The sequence below is a fragment of the Pseudophryne corroboree genome, chromosome 4, assembly GCF_028390025.1.
Source record: "Pseudophryne corroboree isolate aPseCor3 chromosome 4, aPseCor3.hap2, whole genome shotgun sequence".
NCBI lineage: Eukaryota > Metazoa > Chordata > Amphibia > Anura > Myobatrachidae > Pseudophryne > Pseudophryne corroboree.
Genome location: NC_086447.1, coordinates 73,151,340 through 73,171,715, shown reverse-complemented (window position 1 = coordinate 73,171,715; position 20,376 = coordinate 73,151,340). Strand labels below are relative to the sequence as shown.

Genomic DNA, 20,376 nt, shown 5'->3' with positions numbered 1-20,376 from the left:
ACTTCCTGTCAATCACACTACATTCACCAGAACGATGAAAAAACTTTGTTACGCCGTGAGTAAAATACCAAACTTTTGTGCTGATTTACTTGGCGCAGGCGCACTGCGTTCATTGCGCATGCGCAGTTTGCGACTAATTGCTCCGTAGCGAAAAAAAATAACGAGCGAACAACTCGGAAAGACCCCCAGAGTGCAGAACCTCTGGTACACCCCTCTCAATGAATCATTATGGACTTTGATGGGGATTAAGCAGAATTTGGGCAATAAAGACATGTCTGTTTTAAGGTGAATTTCTCTATAAAGCTCAATAATGGGCTAAATTATGTGGGACAGGTATGTGGAGGTGTATGGATGGGGGATGGGTTTTAGAACTTGCAGATGGCATTGGGAACAAAAACTGTTTGTTCAAACTTTTTGCAAACTTACTGTATATAAAAGACTGGAACATTCCTTTAAACAGATCTTTCTATAAATTGCTAGAATGTAATTTAATGAAAAATGCTTGTTTGCTATCAGTCCCTCCCGCCCCCCCCCCCCCCCCCCCCCCCGATTAATAACAAGTGTAAAATATCAGCCATATTCCACCTTTTAAAACCTCCTGCACTTTCCTTATGGCCACTAAAAGCTTTCTATATGGCCAGCTATCTCGGTTGCCTATCTAGTTGTTTTTGGCAGCACTCCCTAATAATAGTTCAGTGACATGACATGAGGCAGAGCCTTTCCTGTCATACTAATGTATACACCAGAGTTTTGACTATATTTAGTTTATGAAAAATACAAAGAATACATTAGAAATATATTCTTTGCATTATTCTAATATTTTTCATAGTCAAAACTCGGGAGTATGAAGTCTATGGCAGGCCCACATGTATACACAGCTGCGCCTGTGTATAATGCCCACATGTATATATCCCGCTGCACCTGTGTATAATGCCCACATGTACATACTGCTGCACCTGTGTATAATGCCCACATGTACATACTGCTGCACCTGTGTATAATGCTCACATGTATATACCGCTGCACCTGTGTATAATGCCCACATGTATATACCGCTGCACCTGTGTATAATGCCCACAGGTATATACTGCTGCACCTGTGTATAATGCCCACATGTACATACCGCTGCACCTGTGTATAATGCCCACATGTATATACCGCTGCACCTGTGTATAATGCCCACATGTATATATTGCTGCACCTGTGTATAATGCCCACATGTATATACTGCTGCACCTGTGTATAATGCCCACATATATATACATATTGCTGCACCTGTGTATAATGCCCACATGTATATACTGCTGCACCTGTGTATAATGCCTACATTTATATACAGCTGCACTTGTGTTTAATGCCCACATGTATATACTGCTGCACCTGTGTATAATGCCCACATGAACATACTGCTGCACCTGTGTATAATGCCTACATGTATATACTGCTGCACCTGTGTATAATGCCCACATGTATATACTGCTGCACCTGTGTATAATGCCCACATGTATATACTACTGCACCTGTGTATAATGCCCACATGTATATCCTTCTGCACTTGTGTATAATACCCCCATGTATATGCTGCTGCACCTGTGTATACTGCCTACATGTATACATTGCTGCACCTGTGTATAATACACACATGTATATACTGCTGCACCTGTGTATAATGCCCACATGTATATCCTTCTGCACTTGTGTATAATACCCCCATGTATATGCTGCTGCACCTGTGTATACTGCCTACATGTATATACGGCTGCACCTGTGTATAATACACACATGTATATACTGCTGCACCTGTGTATAATGCCCACATGTATATACTGCTGCACCTGTGTATAATGCCCACATGTATATACTGCTGCACCTGTGTATAATGCCCACATGTATATACTGCTGCACCTGTGTATAATGCCCACATGTATATATTGCTGCACCTGTGTATAATGCCCACATGAACCCTTTGGGTCATATATTGTTTGTAAATCTAACTAGCCAGCGCCTCCTCAGTCATTTAGCTCACCTCATGTCCCTGCTGACAATATGATGGGGTAGAAGATCGGGTTCGGTATGTATTACCAACGGATGGGATGCCAGCTGTCCATATCCTGCGCTCACCACACGATCTATTCCCACTCTATGGGTGTCGTGGTAACTCACGAGTGGGAATAGCCCTGGTGTGCTGTGATTCCGGCTGGCGGCATTGTTGGCTGGCGGGATTCTGGAGTCAGTATCCTGAGCGCCGGGATCCCAACAGCCGGCAAATTGACTGCATCCTATAAGACTGTATAGATGTTTTGTATTGGCTATGTGCAGAGACGGGCTGGCCCGGGGGCAGGGTGCCATGTGCCCCCCCGGACCACGCTACTACCAAGGGTCATGGGCCGGCCGCCATCCTAGTCTGCAGTGCCTGGTGCAGGACCGTGAGCCAATCAGAGCTCGCGGACCGGCAGCCAATCAGGAGTCTTATCTGCCGGTCCGCGAACTCTGATTGTCTCACGGACCGGCGCCTAATTAGAGAGACTCAATGCTGCCGGAGAGTGGAGACTGAGGGGCAGGAGAGGCGCACGCTGCACTCTCCTCCCCTCTCAAGCAACAGACTGAGCAGCAGCGCGGCTGTGAGCAGCACTTGGGGGGGGGGGGCGCAGTGTGGGGACATGTGTATCTTACACTGGGGGCATATCTGGCACTGGGGGGACATGTGTTTCTGGCACTGGGGCATATCTGAAATTGTCGGGGACGTGCATCTGGCACTGGGGCATATCTGGCACTGGCGGGGACGTGTATCTGGCACTGGGGCATATCTGGCACTGGGGGACACGTGTATCTGGCACTGGGTGCATATCTGGCACTGGCGGGGACGTGTATCTGGCACTGGGGGCATATCTGGCACTGGGGGGAGATGTGGTGTCTGGCAGTGGGGGCATATCTGTGGGGATATATATTTATCTGGCACTGTGGGGACATATATGTATCTGGCACTGTGGGGACATATATGTATCTGGCACTGTGGGGACATATATGTGTCTGGCACTGTGGGGACATATATGTATCTGGCACTGTGGAGGAATATATGTATCTGGCACTGTGGGGGCATATACAGTATGTATCTGGCACTGTGGGGACATATATGTATCTGGCACTGTGGGGACATATATGTGTCTGGCACTGTGGGGATATATATGTATCTGGCACTGTGGGGATATATATGTATCTGGCACTGTGGGGACATATATGTGTCTGGCACTGTGGGGACATATATGTATCTGGCACTGTGGAGGAATATATGTATCTGGCACTGTGGGGGCATATACAGTATGTATCTGGCACTGTGGGGACATAAGTGTATCTGGCACTGTGGAGGAATATATGTATCTGGCACTGTGGGGACATAAGTGTATCTGGCACTGTGGAGGAATATATGTATCTGGCACTGTGGGGACATAAGTGTATCTGGCACTGTGGAGGAATATATGTATCTGGCACTGTGGGGACATATATGTATCTGGCACTGTGGGGACATATACTGTATGTATCTGGCACTGTGGGGACATATGTGTATCTGGCACTGTGGAGGAATATATGTATCTGGCACTGTGGGGACATATATGTATCTGGCACTGTGGGGACATATACTGTATGTATCTGGCACTGTGGGGACATATGTGTATCTGGCACTGTGGAGGAATATATGTATCTGGCACTGTGGGGACATATGTGTATCTGGCACTGTGGGGACATAAGTGTATCTGGCACTGTGGAGGAATATATGTATCTGGCACTGTGGGGACATATATGTATCTGGCACTGTGGGGACATATACTGTATGTATCTGGCACTGTGGGGACATATGTGTATCTGGCCCTGTGGAGGAATATATGTATTTGGCAATGTGGAGGCACTCATTTTTTGGTGTTTGTATATGTATGTGGCACTGTACAACATGACTAAAAATGGGGTTATGATACAAGGTCATACTCCTACAAACGTCAAACCGAAAGGTGTGTGCATAAAAATGGGGTGTGGCTTTGTGACAACTATGCCACGCCCTCATTTTTGCTTGCGCGCCTTCGGTGCGCGCATGATGCTGGCTCTTACCCTTGACTACAGATCTTTTCTGTCTCTTTACCACTGACTGGTTGGCCACCCCTGTACTACACAGCTCTGCTGAAGCCGCAGCTGCACTGACAAATTTATAATAAAGTATCTTTGGGATAATTTACACCAGGCCTAATGTTTTTTTATTAATAAAGATTTTTTAAACAAAAAAACCTCTCCATTTAAGATGGCGCCATTACTTATGGGCCAGTGCTCTGGACTTGCCCCCCAGGCTAAAAGTTGCCAGCCAGCCCCTGGCTATGTGGAGGAGAGCAGTGACGTGCGGACACGGGAGGCATGCGAGGCAGAGCCCCTCCTGTCATATTCCACTATACCCAAGAATTTTGACTATAAAAATGATATGAAAAATACAAAGAATATATAAAAAATATAATCTTTGTATTATTCTAATCGTTTTTCTAGTCAGAACTCTGAAGTATACTGGAGTATGACAGGTCTGCCTCCGCTGCCTCCCATGTCCGCACGTCACTGATCAAGACTCAACAAATTTCCAGCAGTATACAGATGTACACACGCTCATCGTGGCTACATCTAATGCATTCACGCAACATTTGCCGCATCCGCACATGCCCCATTCGCATGAATGGGGGAGGGGGAAGATGCAGCTTGGCGCAGCTAGGCGTCCAGATGTAGCCATGATGAGCGTGCCTTCATTTGTATACTGCTGCACCTGTGTATAATCAGTAGCGGATCTTGCCACGGGCAACAGGACTTTTGCCCGGGGCGCCGCCTTCCGGAGGGCGCCGCACCATGGCAAGATCCGTTACTGTGCCCCCTGCTGTGTCCCGCTGTGTCCCCCGCTGTGAAGGGAACTGCGTCTAGTTTCTCTTCGTGGAGAGGACCTTTGCTGTGCGGTGCGCGATGACGTCATCGCGCACCGCACAGCATTGTAGGACTGACAGACGCTAGGGGTCATATTGGACCTCTAGTGTCTGTGCATGCTGTGCTATGGGAGAGACATCATGACGTCTCTCCCATAGATCCGAGGAGAGGAGCGGCGCCGGCGGAGGTCTGCAGCGGTCAGGAGCGGGGATTGCAAGTATTATTTTTTTTGTGTGTGTGCAAGCGGCGCTATGCTACAGGGGGCACAAATTGGGGCACAACTCTACAGGGGGCGTAACTGACCACGCCCCCTGTATGAAACCACGCCCCTATACTCCGCCCAGGGCGCCAAAAGACCTAGAACCGGCCCTGTGTATAATGCCCACATGACTCCTCTGGCTCTCATACTAGTCAGTGCCTCCTGAGTTAGTTACCTCACCGCACGTTCCTGTCCGTCTGCCCCTCCCCTTTTGAATGTAAGATCTCGCGAGCAGGGCCCTCTTCCCTCATGTGCTTTTCTCTCTCTCTTACACTATTTGACACTACATACTCTCTACAACATCACCTAGTCCCCTGTTTCTGCCACCCTGATTATTATTTCAGTGCCCTGTCCCCTGATGCAGAAATATTTATATACCATGTACTTGTCCTACATTGTCTTCTACTGTAAGTCATCGTTTTCTTTTCTTGCTCATTTGTTTATGTACTTTGTCAGGCGCTGCGGAACCCTTGTAGCGCCGTATAACTAAATAATAATAATAATTGTGAAGCTGGAACTGCGCACCCACGTAGCACAGCCCGTTCCTTCACCAGACTCAGTTCTCAGGAAATACAAGAAAACAGGTGGTATACCAGCACTGGCTGAATTACATCAATAATGAATGGACGGTTGGTTTAAAATTAAAATAATCTGATTTTATTATCTAAAATAACTAAGAGAATAAAATCCGTTCTCTAAAATATGCAGATGCAAAAATAATAAACAGTACATGGATTATTGCCACCAATAGAGATGTATATGTATATTGCAATACAAGAGAAGTTCCACTTCTGTACTCCTGTATAGTTCAGGAAACTTGGCTAGGACACCTTCCCGTGTAAACAGTCACTAGGTGTGCAATCGGTTTACCGGATATGTTGAAGTATAGATCCCACGATGTAGCATTAGTCTTAGGTGGAGTCCAATTATGGCTGGAGGGATGATCCGGAATTAAAGTGCTGTAGTGCAAAGTCCCAAAACGGAGCAGGTGTCCAAAAGTGTGCCGAGATGTAGCACATGCCCCTGAGGAAGCTGGATGCTCTGGAACCAGCGTAACGCGTAGAGCTTGAGCCTTTCCACTCTGCTGTGATTTTAACTCCTGCTACATCCCGGCACACTTTTGGACCCCAGCTCCATTTTGGGACTTTGCACTACAGCACTTTAATTCCAGATCATCCCTCCAGCCATAACTGGACTCCACCTAACACCAGTGGTGCAAGTAGAAATATTTTCTTAGTGGTACTGAGTGATGAAAAATGGGCGTGGTCAAGTGTTGTGAGGGGACATGGCCACATGCTGAGAGTGGGAGTGGCTTCATGACACTAGCGGCGAGGCCACACGACAGACCCTTTTTTGTGGGGGAATCTGGAGGCAAGGCTAAAAATATATAGTAATGCCTCCAGTATAATAGAAAATAAGAATTTACTCACCGGTAATTCTATTTCTCGTAGTCCGTAGTGGATGCTGGGACTCCGTAAGGACCATGGGGAACAGCGGCTCCGCAGGAGACTGGGCACAACTAAAAGAAAGCTTTAGACTACTGGTGTGCAGTGGCTCCTCCCACTATGACCCTCCTCCAGACTTCTGTTAGGATACTGTGCCCGGAAGAGCTGACACAATAAGGAAGGATTTTGAATCCCGGGTAAGACTCATACCAGCCACACCAATCATACCGTATAACTCGTGATACAATACCCAGTTAACAGTATGATAACAACTGAGCCTCTCAACAGATGGCTCATAACAATAACCCTTTAGTTAAACAATAACTATATACAAGTATTGCAGACAATCCGCACTTGGGATGGGCGCCCAGCATCCACTACGGACTACGAGAAATAGAATTACCGGTGAGTAAATTCTTATTTTCTCTGACGTCCTAAGTGGATGCTGGGACTCCGTAAGGACCATGGGGATTATACCAAAGCTCCCAAACGGGCGGGAGAGCGCGGATGACTCTGCAGCACCGAATGGGCAAACTCTAGGTCCTCCTCAGCCAGGGTGTCAAACTTGTAGAATTTAGCAAATGTGTTTGACCCCGACCAAGTAGCTGCTCGGCAAAGTTGTAGAGCCGAGACCCCTCGGGCAGCCGCCCAAGAAGAGCCCACCTTCCTCGTGGAATGGGCTTTCACTGATTTAGGATGCGGCAGTCCAGCCGCAGAATGTGCAAGCTGAATCGTACTACAGATCCAGCGAGCAATAGTCTGCTTTGAAGCAGGTGCACCCAACTTCTTGGGCGCATACAGGATAAATAGCGAGTTAGTCTTTCTGACTCCAGCTGTCCTGGAAACATAAATTTTCAGGGCCCTGACTACATCCAACGACTTGGAAGCCTCAAAGTCTTTAGTAGCCGCAGGTACTACGATAGGTTGGTTCAGATGAAAGGCTGACACCACCTTAGGGAGAAATTGGGGACGAGTCCTCAATTCTGCCCTATCCATATGGAAAATCAGATAAGGGCTTTTACATGACAAAGCCGCCAATTCTGATACACGCCTGGCCGAAGCCAAGGCCAACAACATGACCACTTTCCACGTGAGATATTTCAATTCCATGGTTTTAAGTGGCTCAAACCAATGTGACTTTAGGAAATCCAACACCACGTTGAGATCCCAAGGTGCCACTGGAGGCACAAAAGGTGGCTGAATATGCAGCACTCCCTTAACAAAAGTTTGAACTTCAGGTAGTGAAGCCAGTTCTCTCTGGAAGAAAATCGATAGAGCCGAAATCTGGACCTTAATGGAACCCAATTTTAGGCCCATAGTCACCCCTGACTGTAGAAAGTGCAGGAAACGGCCCAGCTGAAATTCTTCCGTTGGGGCCTTCCTGGCCTCACACCACGCAACATATTTCCGCCATATGCGGTGATAATGGTTTGCAGTTACTTCTTTCCTAGCTTTAATCAGCGTAGGAATGACTTCCTCCGGAATGCCCTTTTCCTTCAGGATCCGGTGTTCAACCGCCATGCCGTCAAACGCAGCCGCGGTAAGTCTTGGAACAGACAGGGCCCCTGCTGCAGCAGGTCCTGTCTGAGCGGCAGAGGCCATCTGAGATCATTTCTTGAAGTTCCGGGTACCAAGCTCTTCTTGGCCAATCCGGAACAATGAGTATAGTTCTTACTCCTCTTCTCCTTATTATCCTCAGTACCTTTGGTATGAGAGGAAGAGGAGGGAACACATAAACCGACCGGTACACCCACGGTGTCACTAGAGCGTCCACAGCTATCGCCTGCGGGTCTCTTGACCTGGCGCAATACTTTTCTAGCTTTTTGTTTAGGCGGGACGCCATCATGTCCACCTGTGGCCTTTCCCAACGGTTTGCAATCAGTTGGAAGACTTCTGGATGAAGTCCCCACTCTCCCGGGTGGAGGTCGTGCCTGCTGAGGAAGTCTGCTTCCCAGTTGTCCACTCCCGGAATGAACACTGCTGACAGTGCTAACACGTGATTTTCCGCCCATCGGAGAATCCTTGTGGCTTCTGCCATCGCCGTCCTGCTTCTCGTGCCGCCCTGTCGGTTTACATGGGCGACCGCCATGATGTTGTCTGACTGGATCAGTACCGGCTGGTTTTGAAGCAGGGGTTTTGCCTGACTTAGGGCATTGTAAATGGCCCTCAGTTCCAGAATATTTATGTGCAGGGAAGTCTCCTGACTTGACCATAGTCCTTGGAAGTTTCTTCCCTGTGTGACTGCCCCCCAGCCTCGAAGGCTGGCATCCGTGGTCACCAGGACCCAGTCCTGTATGCCGAATCTGCGGCCCTCTCGAAGATGAGCACTCTGCAGCCACCACAGCAGAGACACCCTGGTCCTTGGAGACAGGGTTATCAGCCGATGCATCTGAAGATGCGATCCGGACCACTTGTCCAACAGGTCCCACTGAAAGGTTCTTGCATGGAACCTGCCGAATGGAATTGCTTCGTAGGAAGCTACCATCTTTCCCAGGATCCGCGTGCAGTGATGCACCGACACCTGTTTTGGTTTTAGGAGGCCTCTGACTAGAGATGACAGCTCCTTGGCCTTCTCCTCCGGGAGAAACACTTTTTTCTGTTCTGTGTCCAGAACCATCCCCAGGAACAGTAGACGTGTCGTAGGGATCAGCTGTGACTTTGGAATATTTAGAATCCAGCCGTGCTGTTGTAGCACCTCCCGAGATAGTGCTACCCCGACCAACAACTGCTCCCTAGACCTCGCCTTTATCAGGAGATCGTCCAAGTACGGGATAATTAAAACTCCCTTCTTTCGAAGGAGTATCATCATTTCGGCCATTACCTTGGTAAAGACCCTCGGAGCCGTGGATAGACCGAACGGCAACGTCTGGAATTGGTAATGACAATCCTGTACCACAAATCTGAGGTACTCCTGGTGAGGGTGGTAAATGGGGACATGCAGGTAAGCATCCTTGATGTCCAGTGATACCATGTAATCCCCCTCGTCCAGGCTTGCAATAACCGCCCTGAGCGATTCCATCTTGAACTTGAATTTTTTTATATACGTGTTCAAGGATTTCAAATTTAAAATGGGTCTCACCGAACCGTCCGGTTTCGGTACCACAAACATTGTGGAATAGTAACCCCGTCCTTGTTGAAGTAGGGGCACCTTTACTATCACCTGTTGTGAATACAGCTTGTGAATTGCCTGTAACACTGCCTCCCTGTCTGAGGGAGTTGTTGGTAAGGCAGATTTGAGGAAACGGCGGGGGGGAGACGTCTCGAATTCCAGCTTGTACCCCTGAGATACTACTTGAAAGATCCAGGGATCCACCCGTGAGCGAGCCCACTGATTGCTGAAATTTTTGAGACGGGCCCCCACCGTACCTGGCTCCGCCTGTGGAGACCCAGCGTCATGCTGTGGACTTAGAGGAAGCGGGGGAGGACTTTTGCTCCTGGGAACTGGCTGTATGCTGCAGCTTTTTCCCTCTACCTCTGCCTCCGGGCAGAAAGGACGCGCCCCTAACCCGCTTGCCCTTATTGGGCCGAAAGGACTGTACCTGATAATACGATGCTTTCTTTGGCTGTGAGGGAACATGGGGTAAAAATGTAGACTTCCCAGCCGTTGCTGTGGAAACGAGGTCCGAGAGACCATCCCCGAACAACTCCTCACCCTTATAAGGCAAAACTTCCATGTGCCTTTTAGAATCTGCATCTCCTGTCCACTGCCGAGTCCATAACCCTCTCCTGGCAGAAATGGACATTGCACTTATTTTAGATGCCAGCCGGCAAATATCCCTCTGTGCATCCCTCATGTAGAAGAGTGCGTCTTTAATATGCTCTACGGTTAGCAATATAGTGTCCCTGTCTAGGGTATCAATATTTTCCGACAGGGAATCTGACCACGCAGCTGCAGCACTGCACATCCATGCTGAAGCAATAGCAGGTCTCAGTATAACACCTGTGTGTGTATATATAGACTTCAGGATAGCCTCCTGTTTTCTATCAGCAGATTCCTTCAGGGCGGCCGTATCCGGAGACGGTAGTGCCACCTTCTTTGACAAGCGTGTGAGCGCTTTATCCACCCTAGGGGATGTTTCCCAACGTGACCTATCCTCTGGCGGGAAAGGGTACGCCATTAGTAACCTCTTAGAAATTACCAGTTTCTTATCAGGGGAAGCCCACGCTTCTTCACACACTTCATTTAATTCCTCAGATGGAGGAAAAACCACTGGTAGTTTTTTCTCTCCAAACATAATACCCTTTTTTGTGGTACCCGGGGTAACATCAGAAATGTGTAACACATTTTTCATTGCCTCAATCATGTAACGTATGGCCCTATTGGAAGTTACATTACTCTCATCGTCGTCGACACTGGAGTCAGTATCCGTGTCGACATCTGTGTCTGCCATCTGAGGTAGCGGGCGTTTTAGAGCCCCTGATGGCTTTTGAGACGCCTGGGCAGGCACAGGCTGAGAAGCCGGCTGTCCCACATTTGGTATGTCGTCAAACCTTTTATGCAAGGAGTCGACACTGTCGCGTAATTCCTTCCACAGCACCATCCACTCAGGTGTCGACCCCGCAGGGGGTGACATCACATTTATCGGCATCTGTTCCGCCTCCACATAAGCTTCCTCATCAAACATGTCGACACAGCCGTACCGACACACCGCATACACACAGGGAATGCTCTGACAGAGGACAGGACCCCACAAAGCCCTTTGGGGAGACAGAGAGAGAGTATGCCAGCACACACCAGAGCGCTATATAACACAGGGATCCCACTATAAATGAGTGTTTTTCCCTTATAGCTGCTTATATTATATATACTGCGCCTAAATTTAGTGCCCCCCCTCTCTTTTTTACCCTTATGTAGCTTGACACTGCAGGGGAGAGCAAGGGAGCGTCCTTCCAGCGGAGCTGTGAGGGAAAAATGGCGCCAGTGTGCTGAGGGAGATGGCCCCTCCCCTTTTCCGGCGGACTTCTCCCGCTTTTTCTGGAATTCTGGCAGGGGTATTTTTACACCTATATAGCCTTCCTGACTATATATGGTGTAGATTTGCCAGCCAAGGTGTCTTATATTGCCCTCAGGGCGCCCCCCCCCCCCCCCCCAGCGCACTGCACCCATCAGTGACCGGAGTGTGAGGTGTGCATGAGGAGCAATGGCGCACAGCTGCAGTGCTGTGCGCTACCTTGTTGAAGACAGAAGTCTTCTGCCGCCAATTTTCATGAACACTTCTTGCTTCTGGCTCTGTAAGGGGGCCGGCGGCGCGGCTCCGGGACCGAACAGCGAGGTCGGGTCCTGTGGTCGATCCCTCTGGAGCTAATGGTGTACAGTAGCCTAAGAAGCCCAAGCTACCACCAGTTAGGTAGGTTCGCTTCTTCTCCCCTTAGTCCCTCGCTGCAGTGAGTCTGTTGTCAGCAGATCTCACTGTAAAATAAAAAACCTAAAATATACTTTCTTTCTAGGAGCTCAGGAGAGCCCCTAGTGTGCAACCAGCTCAGCCGGGCACAAGATTCTAACAGAAGTCTGGAGGAGGGTCATAGTGGGAGGAGCCAGTGCACACCAGTAGTCTAAAGCTTTCTTTTAGTTGTGCCCAGTCTCCTGTGGAGCCGCTGTTCCCCATGGTCCTTACGGAGTCCCAGCATCCACTTAGGACGTCAGAGAAATATATAGTGATGCCTCCAGTATAATAGAAATATATAGTGATACCTCCAGTATAATAGAAATATACAGTAATGCGCCCAGTATAATAGAAATATATAGTAATGCCTCCAGTATAATAGAAATATATAGTGATACCTCCAGTATAATAGAAATATATAGTAATGCCTCCAGTATAATAGAAATATATAGTGACACCGCCAGTATAATAGAAATATATAGTGATACCACCAGTATAATAGAAATATATAGTGACACCTCCAGTATAATAGAAATATATAGTAATGCCTCCAGTATAATAGAAATATATAGTGATACCTCCAGTATAATAAAAATATATAGTGATACCTCCAGTATAATAGAAATATATAGTAATGCCCCCAGTATAATATAAATATATAGTAATGCCTCCAGTATAATAGAAATATATAGTGATACCTCCAGTATAATAGAAATATATAGTAATGCCTCCAGTATAATAGAAATATATAGTAGTGCCTCCAGTATAATAGAAAAATATATAGTGATACCTCCAGTATAATAGAAATATATAGTGATACCTCCAGTATAATAGAAATATATAGTAATGCCTCCAGTATAATAGAAATATATAGTGATACCTCCAGTATAATAGAAATATATAGTGATACCTCCAGTATAATAGAAATATATAGTGACACCACCAGTATAATAGAAATGTATAGTGATACCGCCAGTATAATAGAAATATATAGTGATACCTCCAGTATAATAGAAATATACAGTGATACCTCCAGTATAATAGAAATATATAGTGATACCTCCAGTATAATAGAAATATATAGTAATGCCTCCAGTATAATAGAAATATATAGTAATGCCTCCAGTATAATAGAAATATATAGTAATGCCTCCAGTATAATAGAAATAAATAGTGACACCGCCAGTATAATAGAAATATATAGTGATACCTCCAGTATAATAGAAATATATAGTGATACCTCCAGTATAATAGAAATATATAGTAATGCCTCCAGTATAATAGAAATATATAGTGATACCTCCATTATAATAGAAATATATAGTGATACCTCCAGTATAATAGAAATATATAGTGATACCTCCAGTATAATAGAAATATATAGTGATACCTCCAGTATAATAGAAATATATAGTAATATCCCAATTTAATAACAATATATAGTAAGGCCTCCATTATAAAAAAAATTTGTATATATATACAGATGGCAGCGCTACTAATGAAGTGATTGGATTCTAAACAATATTGTCTTAAAATTTATAACAATTTATTATATTAAAAACAATATAACCATTAAAAACAATTATGGCTCTCCTCACGAATAATTGATATACATGTACACACCACTTCCAATATATTTCTGTATTAATCCTAAGACCATTAGGTGTCTGTTCCTATATAATGTACCCAAGAGTGTCCACTAGTCCATAGAGGGTATATTTTGTATATATATATCTCGCAGCACAGTTCGGTTAGTATATATTTACCGATCACCACTTTAGAGGTGGAAAAGCTTCCATACATGAGAATCCATGTTATGCTTGTAATGTCCTCATTGAGAATGGTAAGTTGCTGGAATCATCCTCTTATTGATGTACAGCGGACTGATTGTGGATCCGAGGGCTGGTTCAGACACGTGTAGATGGTCTCCAAGGAAAAATTGTAGCAAGAAGTGGTGTATGGCAGGGGGTCCTGACGCGTTTCGCTGCTCCCCAAAGCGAATTGCAGCTTTATCGTTTTATTCGTTTTGGGGAGCAGCGAAACGCGTCAGGACCCCCTGCCATACACCACTTCTTGCTACAATTTTTCCTTGGAGACCATCTACACGTGTCTGAACCAGCCCTCGGATCCACAATCAGTCCGCTGTACATCAATAAGAGGATGATTCCAGCAACTCACCATTCTCAATGAGGACATTACAAGCATAACATGGATTCTCATGTATGGAAGCTTTTCCACCTCTAAAGTGGTGATCGGTAAATATATACTAACCGAACTGTGCTGCGAGATATATATACAAAATATACCCTCTATGGACTAGTGGACACTCTTGGGTACATTATATAGGAACAGACACCTAATGGTCTTAGGATTAATATAGAAATATATTGGAAGTGGTGTGTACATGTATATCAATTATTCGTGAGGAGAGCCATAATTGTTTTTAATGGTTATATTGTTTTTAATATAATAAATTGTTATAAATGTTAAGACAATATTGTTTAGAATCCAATCACTTCATTAGTAGCGCTGCCATCTGTATATATATATATATACAAATTTTTTTTGTCTTCTCAGGAGTGACTCTCCTGTAATTACGGCAGCTGCTTGGTGCAGCAATCTCATACAAAGCGCCTGTTCTTCTTGTTAAGAAGTCTCCTTGCAAGGCCTCCATTATAACAGGAAAATAGTTTCCTGAACTATACAGGAGTACAGAAGTGGAACTTCTCTTGTATTGCAATATACATATACATCTCTATTGGTGGCAATAATCCATGTACTGTTTATTATTTTTGCATCTGCATATTTTAGAGAAGGGATTTTATTCTCTTAGTTATTTTAGATAATAAAATCAGATTATTTTAATTTTAAACCAACCGTCCATTCATTATTGATGTAATTCAGCCAGCGCTGGTATACCACCTCTTTTCTTGTATTTGCTATGTATTAAGGGATTTTAGACCATCCCTATATCAGCTGCTGTTGACAGCGCACTTGTAAATTTTTACTTTGTCGGTTCTCAGGAACATGTTGTGCCTGCTTACAGTAAAGTCTCGCCATGACACAAATGTAGAAAAGTTTATGATTGGGAGTGTTGTTATAATGACGTCATTAATGTCGTCATTCAGAATGTCAATGTATTCGGCCAGCAGCTGAACTGCTATCCCGGGACGCAGGGGGCTCTCCAGTAGCAACTGCTCATTTATACACACCCAGAAAACGTCAACTGAACGGCCATGACACAACGGCGTTTACCCGACCACTCCCCATTCCCACCTCCAATTGCTGTCTTCCTGTTACTTACTTTTCAACTAATTCCTTGGTGCGATCTCTATCACAAATCACATTCGGCTCGGGCGCATCCGCAGTGAGAAAACATTGGCCGATGTGCGTACAATAGGCGCTTCGCGACCGCATCTGAATTAGGCCCCTAGACACATTGGCATACAATACACATGACCTCAAAACTGGGGCAGTCCCTGAAAAGTTTACTAGCATCAAAAGGTAATATTAGAAATCCCTGCCAATAGATGTTTTACCTCCGCGCGCGACCATATCACTTTCATTTGACCATTCATGTGGCGGGAGGTTGGAAACTGACCCTGGCGTTCAGGATGAATAGCCAGCTTCAAGCTTAGCGTCTAGTTCCCTTCACAGGAGGCGCCGAGGACGGGGACGGCAGCGGGCAGCGGAGGCGGACGGGGGACACAGCGGGCAGCAGTGGCGGATCTTGCCACGGTGCGGCGCCCTCCGGATGGCGCCAGCGCCCTCCGGAAGGCGGCGCCCCGGGCAAAAGTCCTGCTTGCCCGTGGCAAGAACCGCCACTGGCAGCTTGGTCTGTGCGTCAGCACTCATAGCCACTGCTCTCCCCAATGTGTCCAGTCACCTGTGTTCAAGTACGGCAGCGGCTATCCTTTAAACCTGCAGGACAAAATTTAAATCACGAGGCCGCAATAGGGGGTCTGCAATCATAATGAAACTATTAACCACGCTTCAGACAGCTCTACACTTTTGAAAAGTGCATTGCACTTACGTTCTAGATAAAACATGTCAATAGTAATACTGTATGTGTGCAACACTGATTAACACAACAGGAAACAATGGGGGTCATTCCGAGTTGATCGCTCACTGCCGATTTTCGCAGCGCAGCGATCAGGTGAAAAAACGGCATTTCTGCGCATGCGTATGCCCCGCAATGCGCACACGCGACGTACGGGTACAAAGCTCTTTGTGGTTGTGCTCAGGTTCTAGCGAAGTTTTCCTTCGCACTGACGGCTGCAAGAAGATTGACAGGAAGGGGGCGTTACTGGGTGTCAACTGACCATTTTCAGGGAGGGTTTGCAAAAAGCAGGCGTGTCTGAAAAAACGCAGGCGTGGCTGGGTGTTTGCTGGGCGGATGTATGACGTCAAATCCGGACACGAATAGGCTGAAGTGATTGCAAGCGCTGAGTAAGTTCAGAGCTACTCAGAAACTGCACAAACTGTTTTTGCAGAGCTCGGCTGCACGGGCGTTCGCACTTCTGCTAAGCGAAAATACACTCCCCTGTGGGCGGCGGCATAGCGTTTGCACGGCTGCTAAAAACTGCTAGTGAGCGATCAATTCAGAATGACCCCCTATATTTCAAACTTGTTTTCCTAGTTAGAGACGCTGTTTTTTTTTTTTTGTTTTGCAGAAATATTGATAAATATGTTGATGATATTATTATGGGTTATTATAAAGGGAAACTATTTTCCTCGGAAAACAACACCATCTTGTCTTTCTTGCAATATTTATTAAGCGGTACCTGCAAGCCTCATCAGCAGCTGGGTGTACGACAAAAGAATTACGGTGGCAGGAAATCTCTTGTCATCTCTGCAGCAGTGTGCATGTGATGATGGGAGAAGGATCCCGCTGCCAGAACCACCAGCTACCTAGTGCTCTACTTATGCAAAATACCTTTAATCCCATTGTTCCCCCAGCTGTCTGCGTAGCGTCAGCCGAGCAGACAGTAACAACAAAGGACTGGTACCTGCTTACTAATACATTTCTAATGGTCTGATCTGCAAATGTTGCAAGAGAAGAATATTAAAGTGCTGCAGAACTGTGAAACCGCAGTGCACTTGGGGGCTCATTCAGAGTTGCGCGCAAGTCCGTTTTTTTGCATCTGGATTTCGCCACTGTTTTTTTTGCAATGCGTCCAAGCTGAGCAGATGCACCCGGCTTTACAAAAAACCCTGAATTCATTGGTCAAGACGGTGGCTAATACAAGTGCACAATAACAGCACTTGGGTAGACAGAGGGCGTTCTCTGATAAGTGTGGATTAGCTGTTGCTAGTACAGAAACTGGATTTTCATTTTGGGCTTGCCAATGGGCCTAATTCAGACTGGATTGCTGCTGCAGCTGGCCGCGGCATCTACGTGACGTCACACACAGCTGCTGCAACCCTCGATACGGTGGGTAGCCGCCTGCCAGGCAGAGAGTTACTCGTCGGGTGCAAAACCATTGCCGCCATGCGATGCTTTTGCACCCATGGGGGGGGGGGGAGGAATAGGGCCTGACATGCGGGGTGTAATAGCCCTGTGCTGGGCGTCCCCCCGCATGTCCGAGTAACTGATAGTAGATGTGCTAAATTTAGCACATCTATGATCGGATCTGAATCACCCCCAATATTTAAATGAGATAATAAACACATTTATAACTTTGTTACATGCTTTGCAGTATAGATTACAGTGTGCTTCTCCCCGCAAAAATTCGCGCCCATCCCAGAAATTGATGCTGGCGCCTATAATTGTAATAGAACAGCTAGAGAACCTTCCAGTTTCACTTTGCGTTGCAATGCGCAAATTCTTGGAGCGACCAACCATCCTGCAAAACTTGGTGCAAATTGATTTTTATATGTATGCTTCCAATGGTGGAGAAGTGGGAGCACCTTGAAAATCGCTTGGTGGACAGGATGGCGCATTTGCGCACATAATGAAACGTAGCGGATCTGTACGGGATCGGGGTCATATACGACACGTCCTGCTTTTGCATGGCAAATAGTTTGAATCACAGAGTTGTCCAGCTTTTCCTCGTACAATAAAATGAAAGTTCATATACCACAGTAACAGTATATAGGAGGTGTATAGGGCCAAATGTACTAGCCTATGATTTGTGGGCGCCATTCATGCGAGATAGATGATAGATTTTACAGCGCCAATTCGTTTTCAGGCAAAACGTTGCATTGGGAAGCTGCACACTAATGTACTAATGCCTGCAGTTCTTTGTGTTACTCGGGTCGATGACTATTGCAGAATAACTGAGAAGTAAGTGGTTAAACAAATGTCACAAAAGTGCATTGCAGACTGACTGCGAATATTTAATTAATATAAATCATTTGCCATCACCTTGGCAGGTTCATTGGCCTTCCTGTGTGACTTGACTTTGGAGGCCGGGGCACGGTGCCATGAGAATCGAAACACGTTCATTCAGTGTGAAGTCACCGTGCAAGTGGGAGACTTCCGAGTGACACAACATTTGGCCTACGTCCATGTTTGCCATCATCATTGGATATGCGGCGCCCTCTCTGTGCCAGCTGGCACTGTCCGTATAGCTAACATCACTGGACTGTTTATCAGGTACGTCCACCATTCCAGTAGTCAGTGTGTATTACAGAACACCAGTGGGCTATGTTCAGCAATGTATATTTTTATTTTAAATCTGTAAATTATATGAACATAGTGTTAGTAGGGGGTGAGGTGGTCGTGGGGTTTGGCGACCAATCACTGGGTAATTGCATGGGAGGGTTATATACAGTAGGTGTCTGTATGTAATTCCCTGTAGAAGAAAGTTGAAAATGAAAAACAAATCACAATAATCGCTCACCACTTTTGGCCAGCAGGTGGCGCTGCAGAGTTACACAATGTTCTTATGCCAACTGTATTTATACATTTGCAGACAGTTGTTAAACATTATAAGACACAGAGGAGGATTGTTTTCTTTAATTAAACTATCACAAACTATAACAAAGAATACATTGGCTCACAGCCATCATTGATCAAAACCTTTACTTTTCTGAGCATACAGTACCACTTGCATCGATGATCGGGAGGTGACAGTATTTGACCATGTCGCTGGCTAATCACGACCACTAACGTCACACCACGGGAAGATAATTTGCGATGTTGGCCTACGGTCTTAACCGGTTGATATATCAAGAGGTGAAAAGAAAGGAGAAGTGATCAGTGGAGAAGTTACCCATACCAACTAATCAGATTCTACTCATCATTTTATAGAATATAATTGATAAATGTTACCTTGATACGGATTGGTTGCTATGGGCAACTTCTCCACTAACTCATTCTCTACTCTTTTCACCGCCTGATGCAGACATAGCGGACAAGGGTAAGTAATAAAAACCCAAGTCTGTGTCTGACCGCAAGTTAAAAACAAATAAAAAATTAACCCATTTGCTGCTGAGGATTTGCTCACACCTGTGCTGACCCTATTTTTTTAATTTTTTTGCACTGGTCACATTCCAACACCAATACTAGTAATTTCTTTATGGCGTACCCGCAAAATGTATACCTAAGACATTTCATAAAATACCCTCTATTTCTTAAGGGAGCCAGGTGGGACCTGCTGAGTGCATGACATCATGCAGAAGGGGCGGGGCCACTAGTAGAGAGTGGTAACTGCACAGCACCCAGCTTACCTATTCTCTCTATAAGCACGCCCCAAGACTCCTGTGAAACTAGCCAATGGGAGTTTAGGGGTGGGCTGTGTCTTGTGCTGTAGCAGCTCAGTGAAACACAGCAGCTGATCTCGGCCCCGGGGGTAAGGCAGCCAGCACATATATTACATGCAATATTACATGTATGTTTATATGTGCTAACCGCCTCCTGCCCCGTGCAATATATGGTCTGCGCTGCAGCCTGGGGACAGCAGCTGCCACTGGTTATGAGTAATGAGCCCCTATTTCCCTATAGTCACTGAACCCTCTGTTCCTCTGAGTGGTCATATATTTTCATTTTGATACATTTGATGAAGTGTCAAAAACTTGACGGTCAGTAAATTTGTACAGACTTGTCAGTAAAGACTAATTGCCCTACACCAGTGGTTAGTAACTGCTCTGTATTGCATGCTAAGGGGGCTATGCAATTAGTTCCGATCGTTTTGAATTCGCCCCACATGAGTATTCAATTAGGGACATTTTTGGACATTTTGAAGGCATTTTTGCCAATACCTTGTCAACGTTTGTATTAAGTGAAAAGACATTGGCGAAAAAGGCTTCAAAATTAGCGCTAATGGCCCGCATTTTCGATGGAAAACAAGTGGATTCGCCGATCCACGTGCTTTCCGCCCCTGCCACATTTATCACCTAG

The 20,376-nt window shown here is 45.9% G+C and overlaps 1 protein-coding gene across 1 annotated transcript in view; it reads left to right on the top strand.

The window, feature by feature from the left end:
- PKHD1 (PKHD1 ciliary IPT domain containing fibrocystin/polyductin) overlaps positions 1 to 20,376 on the top strand; it is a 985,750-nt gene that overhangs the window by 169,182 nt on the left and 796,192 nt on the right. The window contains exon 33 of the mRNA XM_063919219.1: positions 18,408 to 18,630. Coding sequence (XP_063775289.1) covers positions 18,408 to 18,630 — 223 coding nt within the window. The remainder of the gene's footprint in view (positions 1 to 18,407; positions 18,631 to 20,376) is intronic.